The sequence below is a fragment of the Aspergillus sclerotioniger genome, assembly GCF_003184525.1.
Source record: "Aspergillus sclerotioniger CBS 115572 chromosome Unknown BO94scaffold_8, whole genome shotgun sequence".
Lineage (NCBI taxonomy): Eukaryota > Fungi > Ascomycota > Eurotiomycetes > Eurotiales > Aspergillaceae > Aspergillus > Aspergillus sclerotioniger.
In genome coordinates, this window is record NW_020290998.1 from 85,279 (window position 1) to 105,478 (window position 20,200).

General features: G+C 53.9%; 8 protein-coding genes across 8 annotated transcripts; 2 read left to right on the forward strand and 6 right to left on the reverse strand.

Moving 5' to 3' along the window:
- Positions 1–149: 149 nt before the first annotated feature.
- Positions 150–1,951, reverse strand: BO94DRAFT_564447 (beta-lactamase family protein). The gene is made up of 2 exons (XM_025614417.1): positions 1,530–1,951; positions 150–1,468 (listed from the first exon to the last, which is right to left on the reverse strand). The coding sequence occupies exons 1-2, from the start codon at positions 1,895–1,897 to the stop codon at positions 334–336; spliced, it is 1,503 nt and encodes a 500-aa protein (XP_025469404.1). The 5' UTR covers positions 1,898–1,951; the 3' UTR covers positions 150–333.
- Positions 1,952–2,353: 402 nt separating this feature from the next.
- On the reverse strand, positions 2,354–3,840 carry BO94DRAFT_564448 (uncharacterized protein; the record flags this gene model as incomplete). Its single annotated transcript, XM_025614418.1, has 8 exons — positions 2,354–2,730; positions 2,800–2,907; positions 2,957–2,980; positions 3,038–3,088; positions 3,139–3,358; positions 3,420–3,472; positions 3,577–3,742; positions 3,814–3,840. The coding sequence occupies 8 exons, from the start codon at positions 3,838–3,840 to the stop codon at positions 2,354–2,356; spliced, it is 1,026 nt and encodes a 341-aa protein (XP_025469405.1).
- An 844-nt stretch (positions 3,841–4,684) lies between these two features.
- BO94DRAFT_461253 (carboxylesterase) lies at positions 4,685–6,347 on the reverse strand (the record flags this gene model as incomplete). Its single annotated transcript, XM_025607917.1, has 2 exons — positions 4,685–5,709; positions 5,768–6,347. The coding sequence occupies 2 exons, from the start codon at positions 6,345–6,347 to the stop codon at positions 4,685–4,687; spliced, it is 1,605 nt and encodes a 534-aa protein (XP_025469406.1).
- A 1,843-nt stretch (positions 6,348–8,190) lies between these two features.
- BO94DRAFT_544404 (uncharacterized protein) lies at positions 8,191–9,314 on the forward strand (the record flags this gene model as incomplete). The annotated part of the gene is made up of 4 exons (XM_025613176.1): positions 8,191–8,467; positions 8,509–8,609; positions 8,882–8,951; positions 9,085–9,314. The coding sequence occupies 4 exons, from the start codon at positions 8,191–8,193 to the stop codon at positions 9,312–9,314; spliced, it is 678 nt and encodes a 225-aa protein (XP_025469407.1).
- Positions 9,315–9,859: 545 nt separating this feature from the next.
- Positions 9,860–10,850, reverse strand: BO94DRAFT_461645 (cutinase family protein; the record flags this gene model as incomplete). Its single annotated transcript, XM_025607942.1, has 4 exons — positions 9,860–10,313; positions 10,370–10,584; positions 10,640–10,728; positions 10,775–10,850. 4 exons carry the CDS (start codon positions 10,848–10,850, stop codon positions 9,860–9,862), a joined length of 834 nt encoding a protein of 277 aa, XP_025469408.1.
- Positions 10,851–12,615: 1,765 nt separating this feature from the next.
- Positions 12,616–14,440, reverse strand: BO94DRAFT_461496 (sugar porter family MFS transporter; the record flags this gene model as incomplete). The annotated part of the gene is made up of 5 exons (XM_025607931.1): positions 12,616–12,698; positions 12,767–13,372; positions 13,437–13,892; positions 13,949–14,218; positions 14,323–14,440. 5 exons carry the CDS (start codon positions 14,438–14,440, stop codon positions 12,616–12,618), a joined length of 1,533 nt encoding a protein of 510 aa, XP_025469409.1.
- A 918-nt stretch (positions 14,441–15,358) lies between these two features.
- On the forward strand, positions 15,359–17,275 carry BO94DRAFT_533144 (alpha/beta-hydrolase). Its single transcript, XM_025611272.1, has 3 exons — positions 15,359–15,441; positions 15,502–16,160; positions 16,216–17,275. The coding sequence occupies exons 1-3, from the start codon at positions 15,435–15,437 to the stop codon at positions 16,879–16,881; spliced, it is 1,332 nt and encodes a 443-aa protein (XP_025469410.1). The 5' UTR covers positions 15,359–15,434; the 3' UTR covers positions 16,882–17,275.
- Positions 16,984–18,617, reverse strand: BO94DRAFT_461610 (fungal specific transcription factor domain-containing protein; the record flags this gene model as incomplete). The annotated part of the gene is made up of 4 exons (XM_025607939.1): positions 16,984–17,403; positions 17,493–17,844; positions 17,910–18,140; positions 18,202–18,617. 4 exons carry the CDS (start codon positions 18,615–18,617, stop codon positions 16,984–16,986), a joined length of 1,419 nt encoding a protein of 472 aa, XP_025469411.1.
- Positions 18,618–20,200: the final 1,583 nt, after the last annotated feature.

Genomic DNA, 20,200 nt, shown 5'->3' on the forward strand with positions numbered 1-20,200 from the left:
ATTCTGCCATCTAGTGGAGGAATATATAATGGTGGGACTGTACGTACATCGGGACATGAGAGCTATAGTATAATCGATAGTAATTTAATCAAAGTTTACAAGTACTACATCCCATAGTAGGGAATTTGATTGTAAAGATAGTTTTAGCGACGGATTTAAGGATGAGCCTGATGGGTCTCAAATCAAGGGTGATGGGTCGAATTTTGTTAACATCAAGGTCGATACATGGTGGGGATGCCACCGATCGCAGTGCGAATTATATAGTGAGAAAATCGGACGAACAGACATGCTCCCCATATTCTCATTAGAATATATATGGACGCACAGTTCTGCCTATATCCTCTCAAACCAAACCAAACCGTCCAAGTCCACTTCCAAGTCCAGCCCCAACCGGACGGCCCTACCATTCTCGAGCTCAAACTCCGCCACGAACGGAACATCTCCGCCCTCTAGAAAGTCGCTCAGATGAGCAATATACTTGCTTTGGTCACAGACATGGTCCAACGTGAGCGTGAACCCGAAGGACCGATCCCTGGCGTCAATGAACAGCCGGTCGTCTTTCGTATCCACCGTCAGAGAATGGTACCCCGGGTTATAAAACTCGCCTGTATATGCGCTGAGCGATAGCTCCTGAGGCTGTGACTGCTCGGCCCCGGGACACAGCTTCTGTCGTAGCTCCTCCTCGCTGGGATCATCACTTCTCGTCCACTCCGCAAAGACAATGCTGTTCCAGTCTGGTCGGTCTGCGAGAGGCACCTGGAGTACCTCATCGATCAGTTCACGGGCCAGGATGTCTGCCACTGGGTTTCCGGCCTCGGAGTTTCCAAAGATAACCCCACCAAAATTATGCTCCGGGAGAAAGAAATGAGAGGTCCCGAAGCCGGAGATGGCGCCGTCGTGGCTGACTACCAGGTGCCCCCGGTAGTACCGAACTTCCCAACCGGCGGCGTACAACGTCGGCGAGGTGAGTGGATCCAGATGCTCGGAGGCAGGATCGGTGATGATTCGTGGCTGAACGAGACCCTTGTAGACACTATCGGTGATGGGTCCTTTGCGATTGATCATAGCCTGGACCCATTGGATGTAGTCATTCACGCTCGTCATGATAGAACCAGCGCCTTGAGCCTCGGGACAATCGGGCGTCGGAAAGCCATGGTATTTCTCATCATCGGCCTGCCAGGTATACCCCGTGGCGATGCGATCACCGAGTCCCCGGTCTCGAGCACGCTGAGGTTGCAAGTTCGTGGAGTCCATGCCCAGCGGTCGGAAGAAGTGATCCTCTAGGTAATCCGCAAAGGATTGGCCGGTCTTGTGCTCGACCAGATGCGTGGCCACCGTGTACATCATGTTGCAATACATGTACTTGGATCGAATCGGGGCGGCCACGGGCAGATGTCGCAGGTTTCGCGTGACCGACCGGGCATCATCCGGCTGGCGTGCGCGGGGGCTCATGTAGGAGAGGTCGTGACTGGTTGCGTTAGCGGTGATGCTTGCGACTCGGGCTGATGGGGGGAGGAGAGGATACTCACCCAGGCATTCCTGTCCGGTGCGAGAGGATGTCTTCGACCGTGACGCCTTGGGTGTATTCCTCACCCGGCATGACGAAGTCGTCGGGCAGCAGATGGGACATGGGGGTGGTGTACTGCACATCGGGATAGGATTGGTCATCGTCGACCAGCAGGGCGACGGCGGCTGCCGTTAGGGATTTGGAGGCGGAGGCGATGTCGAAGAGAGTGTCCGGGGTACATGGCTGGGGTGGATTGAGACATGCGTGGCCGTAGCCGGCCGAGGCGATTCGATCGTGGTGGACGAGCGCGAGGGCCAGACCGGGCACATGATGCTCGGCCATCAGCTCCTCGACACGGGCGGCGAATTGGGGAGAATTGAAGAGATCCATGGGGTTCTCGCTATCTGGCAAATGAATTCGAGGGAAACTGGTAGAGAGACCAGGAGATGAAGCAGATGGCGGAGAAAGCGGCCAGGCTGGCAGGGCCTCCAATCAGGCCCCCGATGCGAACCCCTCCTCACGATCGGCCCCGATTCGCCCGTTTCGGGGAGATCGTTTCTGATGTCACATCCTCCCCATTCACCGCAATTATTTTGGTCTGACTTTCACCAAGACTAAGTACCCCGGAAAAAAAGGAATGGGACGATCCCCCGCCATGTCTGGAACTGTGTTGAAGGTTTGGTGGGGTGGGGGGTGTGTTACTGGAGTTAGCGGTCGACGCGGCTAGACAGCAGGGCGACAGACCCTTGTGAAGGAACATAGGAACGTGAATTATAGATCGGTCATGTCGATCGAAAACATTACACTGTGGGTGTACATTACTGTATAGATGATACCTTAGGTCCCCTACCGCTGCCCATCCATTTGCCCCTCATGCACAAAGTATTCCCGCGTCACCGAAATCCCCACATTCGAGTCCTCCGTCGATGGGGGCCCCGTCGCCTTCACCAGCTCGTCCTCCGAGTCATGGCGGGACAATTCCCCCTGGCCCGTGTGTGATATAGACACGGTCGTGTGCTGTTTGCTGGCCAGCCCCGCGGGCCCGGAACCGGACAGCTCGTACCCCCGGCGGCCGCTGTATGTGCCGGTGCGGGAGTGGGAACCAAAAAACACAGTGCGCAGCACGGGCAGGCAGGACGCAATGATGGCGATTGCTGTCTCGATCATCGACACGGTGCACGTAATCATCTGCAGGTTGAGGGACGAGTAGATGGCTCGGATGACTGGTCCAGTTAGCCCCGGCTCAAAAGCGAAACAATGGAGGAGCGGGGGGATTTCAAGGGAGGACGAACTGCTCGTAATGACAACAATAACACCCAGCAGGAAGACCGAGATCACTCCGAGTTTCTGCTTCCGAGGCATCTTGAGGCGCGCGACCTGGGAGATGGGCAGGCAAATAACTGAATGGTTAGCCGAATGCAATCAATCTGCGGCCTGAAGATCCCTTACTGAACACATCACTGAAGATGTTGACTGCAGGAACGATTAGCACATGGTCAACCGCATCAAGGAGAGAGGTAGGGTCCGTACATAGAATCGTGAGCCAGTAGTTGATCGTCGATTGCTTCGCAGAGCACGTCACTGCCGGCCGGTCAGTATCTGATACCTGGGCTTGCAGTCCGCCCACTCACATTTTGGATCCGAGATACTCTTCCACTGGCGGTCTGGGGGATAACACTTGAAGACAATATCGAAGAACAGCACCAGCCAGGCGGCACCCAGGACCAACAGGGTGATGTTATAGATGGTCTGGTACTTGGTGCGGTCGGCGAGACGCTTGTAGAACAACACCATGCTGGCCTTGATCAACCAAAGCGAAGTGACATACAAGGTGGACCCCGGGATGATCATCTGTCCCGAGAAAATGGAGTCAGCGTTGGGGTGGATGCTCGTGCGCAGATCCAGAACTGACCTTCTGCATGCTGATCTTCTCGGCGTCGGTCGTATTGGCCATCTCGGACATACCTGTGGGGGGGAAAACGGGTGGTTAGATATCGCACGGATCACCGGTAGTTACTGTGTGTAGTAGATATGTACAGTGTAGACGGTAGATAGATGGAGGGCCATACCCAGGTTGAACATGTAGTGCTGGATAGCCAGGTCACCGATCAGGCACAGCGCCGCCGCCACCACGAAGCAGTCATCGAGGTAGAGCTTCTTCAAGAGTCGCCAGCGGACAATCAATCGACCCACGAGGAAAATGCACGCGACGACCGTGCAGATGTACCAGGCCACCTGGGAGTCGCAACGACAAAACAGTTAGCAAACAGCTTGATCTTGAACCGGGGACGCAGCTGGCTCCATACCACTTGGCCAAAATCCGGACGAGCCATGGCGATGGATGCGCGATCCTCCCAGCAGTCACGAAGGCAGGGACGTGCAGGAACAAAGAGGCATGTCTGACAGCCTGGGAGGGGGCAATCCTGCAGCTCAGGATCAATTAATAGCCATCGGACGACAGGAGACAGGTTCTCCTGGCCATGCAAAAATCCTCGGTAGGTTTGGGTGGTGGTGGTGGTGGCTTGGTGCTAAAGATTGAGTTTAGCTCAACCAGAATCAGGGCAGGTCGGCCAGCACGGTGAGGTGCCTGGATTCTGCCTGCTCGTCCGTGGGCAGCCGGCATCAACTTATCAAGATGCGACCTGCAAGGGCGATTCCCTGGGTCCTAGGACCCTAAAGTCGATAGTGCCCTTGGGCCGCTCCACCGGGGCCACGCTCATTGCCGGCAGGCAGAACTTCGGCGGAGACGCTTAGGGTTGCCTCTCCACCCGGCTTCGGCCATCGTCCGCGTTGTACCATCGTCCTGTTCCTGCATCCTGCACGACAATCGCACGATGGATCCACAGGGGGTAAGTACAGTGTACACTACCGCACTAGTCCCGACGCCACTAGAAACGTTCCAAGTTTCTGGAAGACCGTGCCAGCAGAATCCCTCGGTATGTGGCCGGCACGTCGGCTGTTGGCGCCAGCCCCGGCGAGCCAAGATTGCGCTTAATCTAAAACATGCTAATTTCGCATTCACATTAGGTCATACCACCAGGGTCACCACTCAGCACCCATCTACGTAAAGGAAAAATGAAAGGACGGTCGGGATTGATGGGGGAAATTATTCGGGCCCCGCGTGCACAGTGAATTAATTATGTACTACTCCGTACTCTGTATCTAGTCCTCCATCCCCTACGAGTCCAACAGTACGGGGTTCTGCACCACCGGGTACTTGGGGAAGTTGGGCTTGTAGACGGCTTGGCACCGTCCATTGTAGGCGCCCGTCGTGCTCGTCTCGATCGCGAGCTCGTTGCCCGGCACACCCAGGCGGGCCAGGGGGCCGTTGACAGGCTGAGCCTGGGACCATCCGGGGCCGGCACTGGGATCCTTGATCCAGGCCACAAACCAGTCGTTCATGTAGTCGGCGAGCTCCTGCTCCGCCGTGGTGACGTCGCTCAGCTTGGAGAAACACTCGTTGCCGCCGTGGAAGAAGGGCACCTCGCTGCCGTGGGAGGGGCCAATATCGGCGATACCCAGCACGTTCGAGTAGTTGCCGAACCAGCGGTAGATCCAGGTGGACTGCTCGCTCGAGCGCATGTCCACAAGGTAATCTGTGGAGCATAGGAAGCGGGCATCGCCGTAGCAGGCGCCGCTCATGAAGGAGACAGACGAGTAATCGGCAATATCGTACGCATCCAGCAGCTCGTCAGTAGGCACCCAGGCGACATCGGCGTCGAAGGTGTGGATCCACGAGGTGAAATTGGTGTTCTCGGACGCGTAGACGTAGGAAAAGAGGCGGCCCTCCTGATCGGAGTTACCAACAATCAGGGGTAGCGTCTTCGGGTAGTTGCCCTGGGCGAAGCGCTCGGTGTAGTTGGAGAAGCGGGTGGTGTTGTCGATGTTGGGGGCAAACCAGGTGTTGGAGGTCGAGTTGAAGTAAGTGGTCTGGAAATCGTAGGTGTCCGCCTGGCGCAGGCAGTCCAGGGTGAAGTCGCTGGCATCACAGCCGAGTGTGACACCGGCCGCCAGCATATCCTCGACGACCTGGGTCAGGGCCACCCCAGCCGGGGCATAGGCCGGGCCGGACTCGGCATTGGCCGACATCTCAATGGCACCGGCCAGGAAGGTGTCAGGGTGGGTCCAGAGGTAGTCATCGACGTGCACACCACCCGAGGAGTGGCCACCCAGGACGATGTGCGACTTGTTACCACCGAAGGCTGCGGGATGGGTCAGCGATCGATTGCCTTGTGGGGGGGGGGAAGATAGGAGACATACCTTCAATGTTGTCATAAACCCACTGCACAGCCATTTCGACATCAAGGATGCCAAAGTTCTGGACCTGGTCCTCGAGCTCGGGGGAGTTGGGCGAGGCGTAGATGCTCTCGCGGTAGTTGAAGTTGACGTAGATGACATCCTTACGGGCAAAGTTGTAGCCCTGCCATTGGGCATTGCTGTTGCCGCCCGTGACCATGGCACCGCCATAGACATAAACGAAGACGGGCAGGTCAGTGCCCTCCAGCGGGGTCCAGATGTTCAGGTTGAGGCAGTCCTCGCTCTGAGCCGTGATGGCGGTGCCGGACATGGCCTGGGCGCAAGAAGGGCCGTACGACGTGGCATCGAATTCTCCGTCAACGAACGAAGTCAGAGCCTGGGGCGCCTTCCAGCGGTTCTCCCCCGCCGTCGTCTCGGCAAACGGGACTCCCAGGAAGACATGGGTGTCGTTCTGCTCGAAGCCGTGGACGAGGCCCTGGTTGAGGGTGACGGATGGGGCCGTCGCGTGGGCGGCACCGACCAAGGCCATGGCGGTGGCGGTCATGCCCCAGGGGCGATCAGCAGGCTTGCACAGCAGACCCATGGTGTTGAGAAATAGAGCAAAGGAGAAGCACGAGGTCAAGACCAACCATGGCGATGAAAGCCACGCAGGGGGGAAGTATTTAAACAGCGCCGTGGGACTGCCGCGCCCGGAAGGTGGAATTTGCTCCGAGCCGACGGTTGGTTAGAGGCTTGGATCCCCACCGCACCGCCGTTCCATGCGATTTTCCGTCGACTGCCACCACTCCACCATCGGAGGCGAGGGGGCTAACCGCCTAGTCACAGGCTAGCATAGTTGGAGTACATCTAGATAGGCACCAAGTCGACGTGAGACGAGGCCAATCATCATGGCCCCATCCAGCGGAGACCCCTGCATGGTGCCACCTCTTCCCACGTGGTGGACAGAGCTTGGCATCGGTAGCGACTCTAGCAAGACTATCGATTCTCAAGGCCCATCCAGTCCGTCCAGTCATCCCATGTTGGTGCCTAGAATGGAGAAGAAAGAAAGCCCCCCGAAAGAACCTCGCCTTTGTAATATGGGGATGGTGAGAATATCTGACGCTGCCTTTTCATGACACACATGTCGGGAGGAATCGGGAGAGACACGAATTGTGCAGACAACCATCAGGCGCGATTTGGTCAATAGACGGGCTGGTGATGATATTGGCGGCGATTCTGCAGGTATCTACTTCGTTTGGACGGAGGAAAAGAGGGGCAGAAGAATTCTGCAGGATGGCCATGGCGCCACAACTGGCTAACAAAGCTTAACCACGCGCATGCACTTGCAGTAGCGCTAGAACACCGAAGAATAATTCGAAGTGGAATCATCTCCGTAGTGCATTCCTAGTCCATTCTTAGTCCGTCCGACGTTCTTCCGATCCAAACAATGACTCGCCACTATGATGCGTAGATAGCGGTGACTCCGGTAGATAGAGAGTGACAGTGAGTTGGAAAAGAAAGGGGAAAGAGACTCGATAGACGGGGAGGGGCAACCCGCCTCGCTCACGTGCTGCCTCGCCGGAGGATTCCCGCCATCACCACAACACCACAACACAACAACACTGCTCTACACCTCCTACAACTGCTGTTGCTGCAGCGGTAGCGGCTACGATTCCACACATCCTCCAAGGCTCCAATATTACATCCCGGATCATATCCGGTCTTTCAGCGCCCCTCTTGAAATCTGCCACGCGACATGTGGGATTCCATCGCCATGTGGACAGGGGTAAATATAGTCTCGTATTCGACTGCTCCACTCCCTCGTGGCCAACGGGTAACACCAACCATTGCGGATCGACAAGATATCATGACAAATCTCGACTCGAGCTTATCTCGTTGTCCATCCACGGACCAGCACGCCCGATGAACCACACTGTCACTGGCCGCCAAGCTGATCGCGATGGCCGACCCGGAATGCATCCAGAGGGACGGATCCGCACCGCTCGTCGAATCTACCTGATCCGGCACCCGGCGACCACCACTCAGCAAAGCCGGATACTCTTCCTTTTCCCTCCCATCGTCGGGATTGGATCAACAATCAGTGGAAGTCGCCAACGTGGGCGGGACTGCATGAGTCAGTCAAGCTGGTGCGCGAATGGTCACCGGTGACCATCTTCCATCAGCACGCACTCCTCTTCTGCTCAACTTCGGACCATCCATTGTTGGGACTGGCGTAAGGGGGAAATGTGGTGGGAAAACAACATTCATGCGTCATATGTGCTACCCCAAGGTGGGAAAAACGAAAGACTCTGCATGGATACTCCAAAGAAGCAGAAATGATCGCAGTTGCAGTGGAACGATCGGCATGTCGGAAAGGTCTCTCCGTGATGACTTATCTATAATCATCTTTTTAAGCGTTTACTCTTGCGCGAGCTGCCTTCCCTGCCATGCTCAAAGTCCTTGTCCTGAGTGAACCACTCCACGCTCTGAGGACCTATCTTCGTGTGGCAGACAATGTTTGGGCATTGCTATGGTACGCTGCACCTTTCAGGCCCGTGGCCGAAGATGTATCTTGGACAAGACTACCTGTTCCTTCTGATCTCCGTGACAATGGCATGCAAATGTTGAGACACGGTGCCGGATCCACAACCGATGCCGAATGCCTTGATGATTGCCGGCCAAAGACCATGACGTCTGCTGATAAATCCGATGGCTTTGCGAGCAGTAAGGTTATCTTCAGTCCGGCAGAAACCCCATCCGCACAGCCGTGGTGACCATCAGAAATGCAAATCCCGGTACATGTAGTGTGGGCGGACAGGTCTGGTCAGCCATCACAATCGACGGGCAGAAGATGGTACGGCAGATGGTACGTAGCTATGGACAGCCTGAATATCGATGCCAGATTCGCCAGGCAGATGTCCAGAGAGCTGTTGCCTCAGGCATTAATGTCGGGACAGTAGCCGCTAGCCTGTTTGGGCACGATGTGTGTTTTGACCGTTTGTCACTTTGTGCTCTTGGACTTGTTTCGATCCATCTCTCTGTCTCCTCCCACCTCCGATTTCCATTGCTTCTCACCACTTCCCAGAAGCAGACCTCCACTCTGCTAATGCCGGGCTATTTCTGTACTGCCATGTGAAGACCCCTCGTACACACTATTATGGCGGAGAACGTTTTCATACGGTCCCCCGGCGGGCATGTCAGCCTAGAGGTAAGTCAGAGCTCTACAGGGATCAGTTGGCTACTTAGTTTCCCCTCCCCCAGGTCGCCTTCTCTTTCTTCCCACTGTCAGCTTGCTCGCCGATCCCCGGGCCCAGCGCCCAGCTGTGATTGCCGCCCTCCAGGAATGGCTTCGGCCCACCGCGTACCTGGCCGACTTCGGCGACTTCAACCGCACCAAGCTGCTGCTAGCCAGTCGCCCACTCCCATCCAGCAGGTCCTAAATACCCCGAGCGTACTGTCTGTCCGCCTTGAGAATCGTGAGCTCAACGGGAACATTGCGCTGTTTGTGCAGTACCGTCTGGATCGTGCTGAGTTTCCTCCCCCGTCCGTCCAAGAGAAACCCGGCAGATGATCGAGGATCGAGTACACCCATCTTTTGTCTAAGCTCGCCTGATGCTTGATAAAATCCTGGCATATCAGCACTCAATGCGCGTACAATGAACTGTGAATCGCATGCAATTTCAACTAAGAATATCACATGCCCACAATACAGGGATGTTGATTGCAGAATCTATAGCCAATTGTGGGGATAATATGGCGATGGCTTAACCACCTGTTCTGGCGTCTCCAACGCCATGCGGATCTTGGAGGGGGACCAACAGGGGAAGCCAGGGGTAAAATAAGGAAGGTGTACCCAAGAAAAGAACATACTATCCAACCAGGGACTTGTGGAAAATAACAGAAGGACCAAAAATACACGCAGGCTCCAAAAGAAAAACTTGGTGGCCCTCGGAGCAAAGGAGGGCCAAGGCCGCGCAATTAGAGTGCAAATTATCACACAGCTAAAGAGAAGTACCATCATCGCTGCTCACTTAACACCAGGCTTGAATGGCCCGATACCTCCCATTCATACCTCGTGTACATCGTCAACTTTTTGACCGGGTAGATTGGAGTCCCTCACAAGAACGATGACAACCCGGACAGGCCACTGGAGCCAGATGAGTCGCCGGAGCTGGATGAGCCACCCAGCCCGCTCAACGCACTAAGCCCGCTCAATCCGCTGAGTCCGGCCGCGGAGGAGGACTCCGAGGAAGAATCGCCCGACGTCGTGCTGGAGGAGGAAGAAGTTTGTGAGGAAGTGGAAGTATCACCAAGCTTGGACTCCAGCCACTTCGACGCCTCGCCCGTGTTCATAATATAGCTGAAATGCGCGGGCAGGACAAGGAGGGTGCCATCGCAGACCATATCACCCGCAGCACAGTAGATCTTGACTTTGTCCTTGGGGAAGTTGCCGATTTGTCCATGTTCCTGGGCGTTGCGGGTGTATCCGAAAAGCACGACACCCTTGATCTTATCCTTGACGTCGTCGGGGAGTTGCTTGATCGAGTCATCCATAACCGCCGTTCCCTGACTGTCGGAATATTAGCGGTGCACTCCATGGCTGCCCAAAGTAAACGCGGAACTGACCTATATCCACCCGCCAAGATTTGACTATCGGGGCACTTGGAAGCAGCCAGCTTGAAGAGACTCTCGGACTCGCTGATAGCCGCGGGGGAAGTGTTGTCCGGTAGAGCATTGGACATGAGATCTGCCGTGTAGGCCGGCCCCACACCCTGACAGATGACCTGCCCGGCTTTGGCCATTTTCAGGTTATTACAGACCGCGGGTCCCGTGGAAATACCCTTTGTCTTTTGTGAGTTCTTCCATTCAGGGGAACTCGGGGAGGGGGTTACTTACGAGCAAGCCAGGCTCGGTAGACGCCCGGGCAAAGATGAAGATAATGGGTTTGCAAGAGCCTTGACGCAGTTCGTTGCCATCGGAGGAGACTGAATTGTTAGCCGGGGAAGCAACGGACGAACGAGGACCGCTTACACTGGCGTTCCGCGAGTCCCACAGGACTCGCAGCGGCAAGGCCCGCGAGGCTAAGGAGGAAGAGTCCAAGGTGCATTATGATGAGTGGCTGGATGGTGAGGATGAATATCAAGTCAATATTGTCGCTCATGGGCAGTGCTTCTAGTATTTATCTCCTGGACGTGTCCCACTGAAACCGGGGGAATTGCCATCTGAGGGCATTTCGTCCTCGATGCCCAGAGAATGCTCGGGTTCCGCCGTATCCTGTTTCAGGCACCAGTGGTTGGTATACGGCACGGTAACTCAAATCCAACTTTTGCAAACCGTGGGCCAGGTAAAGTGTGAAGCACGGGTTGCATGCCGAGGACTCTGAAAAGACCCTGAATGTAGGCATGTGCGGGAGAGTGGGTGAGTTTATGGCGCCGACACCAACGGCGTGTTTCACATCCCGGCCACGTTTTTGGGTCGTCCACTGAAACCCCATGGCTTGTCAGCCCGCAACAGTCTTCGAGAGAATGCCAAGGGTCACGTATCGAACGGCTTGTGCAAATCCTACCTGAGGACTTTGGGGTTTCATGTAAACAAAGCGCCCGGACCCAAAAATCAGACCGTTGATCAACCGGCCGATCTTCACCGCAACCTCGGATCATTCGTTGAAGGGTCGTGTTGGGGTCTCAGGACATCGAGGGCTGAGCATAATGCCGTTAAGCTATTCCTTGTACAAGGCTACTCCGGGCAAAAGGAGTGCAAAGAGTATAGCCGGTAGTGATGTCACGTCATTGTGTGCTCAGGGCGCAACATGCACAAGTTTTGTACAATGCATAGAGCCGTCGTCTACCTCGATTTTTTCTGAGCCTGGTCGATCCTCCACACTCGGCCAACCAAGCACAGTTCTAGCTTCATACCATGACTCGTACTGGGGCTAATCCCAAGGTATGTATAGCATACCGGATAAGCTTATTCAAACTACACAAGTCTAATTCATTGGTGTTACTCCTTCAGATCAATATTTGGTCTTACTCCCCCGCTACAAGGCCCTTGGCCGTGAAACGTACCCGAACAGGGCACTTCCTTTACCCGTTGTCTTAACATGGAATCTTCTCCTGATTCCACGCCTCCAACACGCCTCGAAATACCTCACCTAGCGGCGGCTCACAGTCCGATCCACACACTCTACATGCAGCAATTTAATCTCAGCTACAGCGGAAAGGTACTCCAAAAAAAACACGGTCTGTTTGGGAAGAACGTCATTGCCCGTGCCGTCCGAATCCCATTATTCAAGCTACAAGACCTACGCCACAACAATGACCGGCCAACGCCGCAACCCGATATTGGGCTGGAACAACCTTGTCGTGTATATGAAGGCTTCGACACAGTGGGCACCGCAATTAACCGGCAGGACAAGATGAAACCTTAGAGACATCACAGACGTACTTGCTAATGCTTAATTATAAGCTCAAACGTGATAGCACATAGAAATCGAACAGGATGTTCCGCCCTTCCCAAAATCCTCTCGGGCTAACCTTTACTTACTTTCTCAGAGGCAGGAATAAATTGCCACACATGCTAAAAACATCAAAGAAACCCTTCCACTTGCTAACTAGGTCAGGAATCTTATCTAGGTGATGATTGAACCCGTTCTATATCAACACAAGATACGTTACATCTTGGCATTAGTGAAAGAAGTCAAACGAATACATATCTAGTATAAGAAGAGAAAGGAACAAGGATAAACGCTTGATCGATACTTTCTTGTATGCGCTTCCATGTCGCACTTGACATTTGCCTAGAATAGGCGATCTATTGCTTGATCTAGAATATGAATCGGACAATCCAGAAAAAGGAAAATCAGGTCCTTCTTCCTAGACTTCCTCCACTTCCATGGCATGGGCTTCTTTCTTTTCCTCGATGGCAGATGACCCGGGGACCTCAGAAATATCATACGCTGCAAGGACTAGTTAGCCAGTGCCATTGAGAAACATATCCAAGGGAGATTGGGAAATCGGTACATACACTTGAACTTCCAAGCCGGGACACCATTCTGGAACAACACCTGGATTTCCTCTAGTGTCCTGCCTGAAGTTTCCGGTAGTAGAAAGAAGACCCACACGGCAGCCGCGACCATCAAGCTGCCGTAGATAAATCCGACTCGGGCGCTAAGACCAGCTGCATCGGCATTGAAGAGATACGGGAAAGTGAAAGTCACCATCCAGCTGCAGAACCAATTAGTTCCGGTCGAGGTAGCCATGAGTTTGCTGCGATTAGGGCCAGTAGAGATCTCCGAGGTAACCACCCAGACGGCGGGGCCCAGGGAGAGATTGTAGACGATCATGAAGATGTAGACCATCGCGACGATCGTGCGGTCCAAAGCCATTGTTTTATGGTTCGCAGTTCCCGTTCCGCCGACAATCGACAACACCACAGCAACCAGGGTACAGGAGAGCAGGAGCATGGGACGACGACCAAAACGCTCGACGCAGTATTGATTGAGCCACACTGCTGGCATAGGGACCAGGTACAGGCCCATTTGGATCAGGAAGGTATTTGTCATGCCGATGGCAGTAAAGAATACAATGCCGTAGCTGGTGATAAAGTTGATCCCGGAAGCTTGTTGCCAGGCTGTAGTGAGAAATGTCAGCATGGTTTGGAATTTGCAATCAAGGGTCGGTCCAAGCCAACTTACCCTGTAGGGCCATGCCTAGGTATGCTTTGCGACCGTCAGGGGTCCAGCGGAGCAGATCTCGCCAGGAACTTTCCACGCGGCGCTCTTCTTCAATCATTCCCGAGATGTGCAGAATCTCACTCTCAATCAGGTCGGGACGGTTTCCGTGTAAACGACGCAGAGCTGCACGGGCTTGCTCGATCTTTCCTTTGGTCAAGAGCCAGCGCGGAGATTCGGGGGCAAACAAAATCAATCCGGGGACCAGGATGACGGGAAAGACTAGCTGAACTGCCATGGGGATTCGATATGCGCCACTGTCGTTGCGATTCTTGGTAGCGTTGTCGACAATGACACCCAGCAGCAGCCCGAGGCCGACGTCGAATTGGTAGAGAGAGACCAGGGCTCCACGAAACCGGGCTGGAGCACAGTCGGCGACATACAAGGGCACCAAGCAGGAGATCAGACCCACGGCATACCCTGGTGATCAGTCAGTCAGGGTTATAATATGTTAGAGATGGCAGGCTGAGACGTACCGAGAAGTAGTCGCCCAACAATCAACAAAGCGAGCTTATCAGCAGCAACCTGGAAGACCACACCAAGTACCACAAACGTGCTCGAAACAAACAGGCCCCCGCGACGGCCAATCCGGTCATCCACCAGGTAGGATGATACGGCTCCGACGAGTTCGCCGACATTGATGATGCTGGTGGTCAGAGACTGGATACTGGAGCTAAGGATATAACCGCCGGTCGCGTGATCATAATGTCCATAGGCCTTAATAAAGGGTTCCATGACCAGGATACCTGATGCAAGATGTGAATCAGCGGTCAGCGTAGGTACCAGTACGATGTGCTAGAGCCAGGGCGCGCAGGAAGACCACCATTCAGGGCCCGAGCATCGTACGTACCAGAATAATAGGACGAGTCAAAGCCGAATTGGAAAGCTGCAATCGTGATGAACAAGCAAATGGCAATGGCACGCCATTCAGCCCGGGCGGCGGAGGTAGCCGACGTTTGATCCGTCATGTCGCCAAAGATAGTGAAGAAGTGGAACAAAGCCTGAAGAAAAGAGTAGAGAGAAAGGCATGCCCGTCCTCGGGGGCGCTCTTTATAGTTTATACGAGGGCGGCTTGGGGATGAGTTTATCCCACACTCCCCAGATTTCGCTTAGGCCAAAGCCGGGGTTGCGGAGAAGGCATCCTCAGCCGAAAACCTCGAATTCGCCGAACGCCCCCAATCCAAATGGCCGACTAGAGTTCACCGGCGCGGTCCGAACAGCAATGCTGATTGGGCGGTTTGGGCAATTAGCCTTGTGGCGGAATGGACGGGGATCCACTGGCGCGATGCAACGTGCAGCCGGCGTCGATGACTCCATGAGAGCCACCCGACAGGTATAAATCCTTAGCCGCCCCAACCCAGGCCTGTTCCGACTTCAATCGTCTCTCCCATTCTAGACCTACATCATGGCCACTGCAGTGCGTCAGCATTGGGTGCCCGAGGAACCTGGCCAGGCTCCCGCCTCGTCAATGACGGAACCCTTGGTCATCACCGTTCCGGCCCAGACGTCGCCCTCCCATCTCCAACGTGTCGTCGGTCGGAAATCAGCCATCCCCGGAATTGAGGAATTTCGGGGAATCCCGTATGGCATTGTACCGGCGAGGTGGCAGCATGCGGTGCTCCGTGATCGATTGCCTCAAGATGTCTTCGATGCGACTCGCAACGGGTGAGTCCATCCCAGCAACGGCGGATAAATACATCCAGTTGGGCCTGCTAACTCGGTCGGTTCTTCAGGCCACGCTGCCCCCAGCCACAGGAACCCAACAACAGCGACGAGTTTCAATCCTATCTAGAGTTCCCCAGCGATGTCGCGGAATCGGAATTCGATTGTCTCAACCTCTTTATCACCAGACCGAGTCCCGCGTCCCTGGCTGCGGCTGGCTTCGACGCCCATGCCGTCAAACTGCCCGTCTATATATATATTCATGGCGGGGCTTATAGCTTCGGTGCTGGCACAGATCCCATGTGGGGTGAGTCCTCGACATGAACTATTAGGCCAGCCAGGGCCAGATTCACTGACTCGCTTATAGATCCGGCCCGCCTTGTTAAGAGATCGGTCGCGATGGGTACCCCGATGATTGTAGCCACCATTAATTATCGCCTAAATATGTTCGGATTTGCGGGTTCATCGGACATCATCCACGCCCAACCAGACGTTCAACAGAAAGGATGCAATTTTGGACTAGGCGATCAGCGAATTGCCATCCTCTGGGTGCGCCAGAACATTGGCGCATTTGGGGGCGATGCGACCCGGATCACCATCGGTGGTCAGTCTGCTGGCGGAAGCTCGTCTCATGCACACGTATTGGAAGCAATCCGGGGGAAAGGCGAGCCCTTAGTCCAGCGCGGAATCATCCAGTCCGGGGCCGTCGGGGTGCTCGGGCCCATCCCCATGGCAGTCGCCGACGCACGGTGGGAGGCCTTTTGTCAGCATTTAGGAGCCCCGACCGGCGACGCTTCCTCCCGCATCGCATTCATGGCCACCATCGCCCCGTCAGAAATCCTGCGAGCGACTGGCCAGTTGGGTTCTATTGTCTGCCCTCTCGTGGTCGATGACTTGACTATCTCACAGAAGCCAAATGGTCGCTGGAGGATTCACTTCGCTGATAATGAGGCCATATCCCCGAGTGATACGCCCACCCAAGATGCTGGAGTAATCTCGGCCTTGATTGGTGACACAGACGTCGAGGTCAGCAAGCCCAATACCATCGTGGGTTACCCAAGGACAAGCTAACAAGAGACAGGCTGTAATACACTTGGGTGAGGTGGGCAAGATTCAAAGCTTTCCACACCTCGAAGAACTCTTAGCGGATCAAGTAACGTCAACAGAGTTTATGGATAAGGTTTATCAGGCCTATGGTCTTCAACCAGATGTGCCGGTGTCCGACCTTCGGAAAAGAGTTCTCCAGTTGTTGACGGACATACAGTTTGGATATCCAGTGCAATGCGCAAGGCAAGAGCTGATGGGCTGGGAGAAATCCAGAGACAAGGATTCAGGAAGCACGGCCCGCCCTACAGCGGTGCACTCATACCGCATGAGCGTGGGCAATCCATTCCCAGGGCCCCGTTATGGATTGGCTCAGCACTGTGTGGATTTGATCTATATATATGACTGCATCGCGGAGGCGTTACGAGTTGCAGATGAGGCTCTACCTGCCAACGTTGAGACCAATGCTGGCCTGGTGGAGCGCATCCAAGAGGATTGGGTCCGATTCATCACGGCCCCGTCGGTCAGTAGCCAGGCCGGCTGCGCAACTGTCTATGGTAGCGACAGGACAGTGTCATTGGTTCATATGGAAACAAATCAGGCTTGGACAGAGAGGCTGCGCAGATTCCATCTTCTGGAGACATACTGGGCTTCTGCGCAACAACTCATAAAAGCACTGGCGGGTTCGGGGCATGTTTTCTAGATCTATGATAGCCACCTCGCGGATATGAAAGCCCGGACTGATAGAATAGGCTTGGATTTGTTGCTTTGTTGACGGCCGCGAAGGCACCAACCACAGTAGCGTCTAGCTGTTGTTGTGTCCAACCCATCCTCGGTCTTCCGGGCCTATCCACAGGCCCGTATAACCGGGGACCCAGCGGTAACGGAGCATTTCCGGGTCCAGTGATGATTGCGGTACGCCCACGTATTCAGCCACGGGTTGGCCATCGCCGGGAGCACTTCCCGCGGAATCCTCCATGTTACACGACAAAGCTCGGCGCAGGAGCTTGGCAAAAGTGCGCTGGTAGTCCATGTTCGTGGCTGCTACAAACATGTCGAGGACTTGAAGGTTGATCGTGCAATTTCGTAAAATTAGATCGTCGGACTGTCGACCCAATTTCTGTGCCAATATGAGGAAGATGAACGAGGATTGTAGAAAGTACGTTCCGAAAAACCTGTACATCAGACACAGCCGTGGATCAATCCGTAAAATGTACCGTGCGATCTGATCCCGAAAACAAGTTAGTTATTATCATCGTTTTTGCCAAAAAGCTCTGATAGTTATCAGCATTTGGTGCAACAAAAGACACTCACATTAGCACAGGCTACAGCATGTTCCCCAGCCGCGAGAAATTCCGAGGATGCCTGCCATGCATGATCCTGATACATCCGCACCACATCCATTGGACCATGTAGCAGTACGAACATGCAATGATACATGTGAAAGCCATAGTAAGCCACCGTCGGGATCTCTAGGGCTGGAGAGAACTCATATCCTGGCTCCGCGATTCTGCAGAAGTCCGGACCCACTAAGGCGATGAATGAACGAGACCAGACGTCGAGATTTTCTACTATATTCTTTTGGATCGCATTCAGGAAGCCCTGTCCCGTGTTGAAAGTGGAATGATCGCTGAGGAAGCGATATTCCACTATTTCCCCCAATATCCTGGGTCTGGCTCAGCCCTTTGAATACTGGGGAAGCGGCGCTTATCGATGAATAGGCCAACCTACCTTGACAATGGGAGGAAGAGACCAAGCATATCCAAGCTTTGCACTTGATAGCTTAATATCATGGCATCTTGACTTCGCCAGTCAGGCCAAGGAAGTAGTGGACCGGGCTGGTTCCATTCTGCATCTGGGCGTGGGGTCGGAAGAAGGAGGCATTCATGGTCTGTGATGCGCGGGCGTGCATTGAATGACAAGGCCGTGTGCCGGTCAATGATATAGCTTGCCCACCACAACCTACCACGAACACAATATTAATAAAACCAGGATACTCCGCTGCCACTTATACTGAACACACCTTCTTCTCTCCTGCTTGTCGTCTTCGCTAAGATCAGGCACTTCCCTGTGTAAGTGCAGTTTCTGAACGATGAATTTAAGGAAAATTAGCCAGTAATGTAGGCTTGACTCCACCGACCTCTCACTCGGGGCAATACTTGTCATGATAAATGCCGTTAAAGCATCATCGAACACATGATCAGTATCGGGCAATGTCCGGGGATGGAAGTAGTGAATCAACTGGTTGAAAAGGTATCGTCCTTGGGCGGTACGTTCCTTTGCTCTTTGGCCGGTTGAGATGGGTGGTTGATCAGCCGATGGCATGAAACACGCAACGCCTATGCCACGTGAGATCGTCGGAGGCCGTCTATCGGGGGGACCTCGGAGGCGTACATAGGATTGAGAGCAGCAGAGTTGGGCTTGTTGGCCTGGGGGCATGCTGGTCGAGTAATCTGCTCCTTCGGATTAGAAGGGTATGGAATTCCCGGTTGGGAGACGCATAGAAATGTTCCAGCAGACGAGATGCCTCAAAGCGCGAAAGTTGAAACAGGGAAGAGCTAGTTAAAGCGGTGAGCATGCCGAGTTAGATGGTTTACACTAAAACCTTACCTATCCCGGTCCTCATCTGACGTCAAAACGCGAAGATCTCGAAGACAGTCTAGCACCGGGTAGTCCGGCCCATCCTGTACTCGGTTTCAGCACCACTCGACCCGGAAGTATTGGGGGCAGATGTAATGGGTCCCACCGAGGAGCCACATTCTGACAGCAGTTGAGGCGATTGCGTGGAGGCCGTTCGAGTGGGCTTCCTGCCCCTTTTTTTGATCGGGCGACTTGAGGTGCACCGGATTCCTAGTCCTGGGAAACTCAGAGCGGGGACACGGGACATGGAGTCGGAGCGTACGGTTGCAGCGGGCGCAGCCTTGGGACCGAGGGGAACACTTAAGCTTATGGCGATGGCACTGATCACAGGCAACATCTGTTTTTGCCTCAGTTTTGCCCCTGGCTGCACCTCGTTCCGCGCCGGAGTGAGACCATGGAGCAGCCATGATATGAATGATGGTAGGAAGTGAGTGAGTGCTGAGTCCAATGGAAAGGCGAAACAAAGCCGCGTCGGGGAGGCAGAATCCGCTCTCACCGCCTCCACGCTTATGGCGGACGATGGCGGCCATGCAGCAATAACACCAATTCTACTGCTCCGATCTCTGTATAAATTATTTAAGTACTTTCATTACTACCTTCCTCTTTACTATGATTTTTATGATAACCTAAATACTATTTCATCTGTATCTCTGATGTCCCTTCTAGTCTTCAAATCCGAGTGTTTACATCCTATTGAGCTGAGTATATATTTGCGGTCAGTATAGAATGAATGAGCTGAGAAAGCTCAATAAACTGCACTTTCGTTACTATTTTTTTCTGAAAAGCAGGAGCTTCAGCAATTCATATTCATTAACTGAATGATATGTTTATTAATTTGAGGTTATTTCTACCCAATCATGGATACACTCTGCCTAATCTTCACAATATAGCTAGAGGATAGCCCCTCCAGAATTTATCGACGCCGTGCAGCCTTTAAAAGACCTTATTCGATAGAACCCAACTTCCTTTCTTCTAAAGGGTACATGCCATTAAGATCGAGGAATTAGGACTGAGAGCATAGGGCTGCCGTTTCGCAGGCTGTTGGATACGAACCTGCGTCTGCCCGGTCCACAAGCCACACCAGACCATTTCGATCCAGAATGTGTGGAAGCTGGCTGTTCTCAGGTAGTCCGTAAATGTTCTTAATTCTTATATCAATGCGCATGTTCCCGTCCAGCCCTAGCCTAGCTTGGGGTTAGATAGAGGCATCATAAAAAAGAAAAGAATTCATACCCCATTAAGTTTCTGTTGACTAGTACAACTTTACCAGCCTAGTTCTTTGTCCATCAAGTACATCATAACTACCTCAGCGGGCCATACTTAAACAAACACCTGTATAGCCATAACTAGTGTTCTTCCCACTGAAACTTTAGGGGGTGTGA

Coding starts and splice junctions, on each gene's coding strand:
- BO94DRAFT_533144 (XM_025611272.1), top strand. Junction 16,161..16,215: donor TTGGTGACACAGACGTCGAG/GTCAGCAAGCCC, acceptor AACAAGAGACAG/GCTGTAATACACTTGGGTGA.
- BO94DRAFT_564447 (XM_025614417.1), bottom strand. CDS start 1,897: ATGGATCTCTTCAATTCTCCCCAATTCGCCGCCCGTGTCGAGGAGCTG. Junction 1,469..1,529: donor CACCGGACAGGAATGCCTGG/GTGAGTATCCTC, acceptor TAACGCAACCAG/TCACGACCTCTCCTACATGA.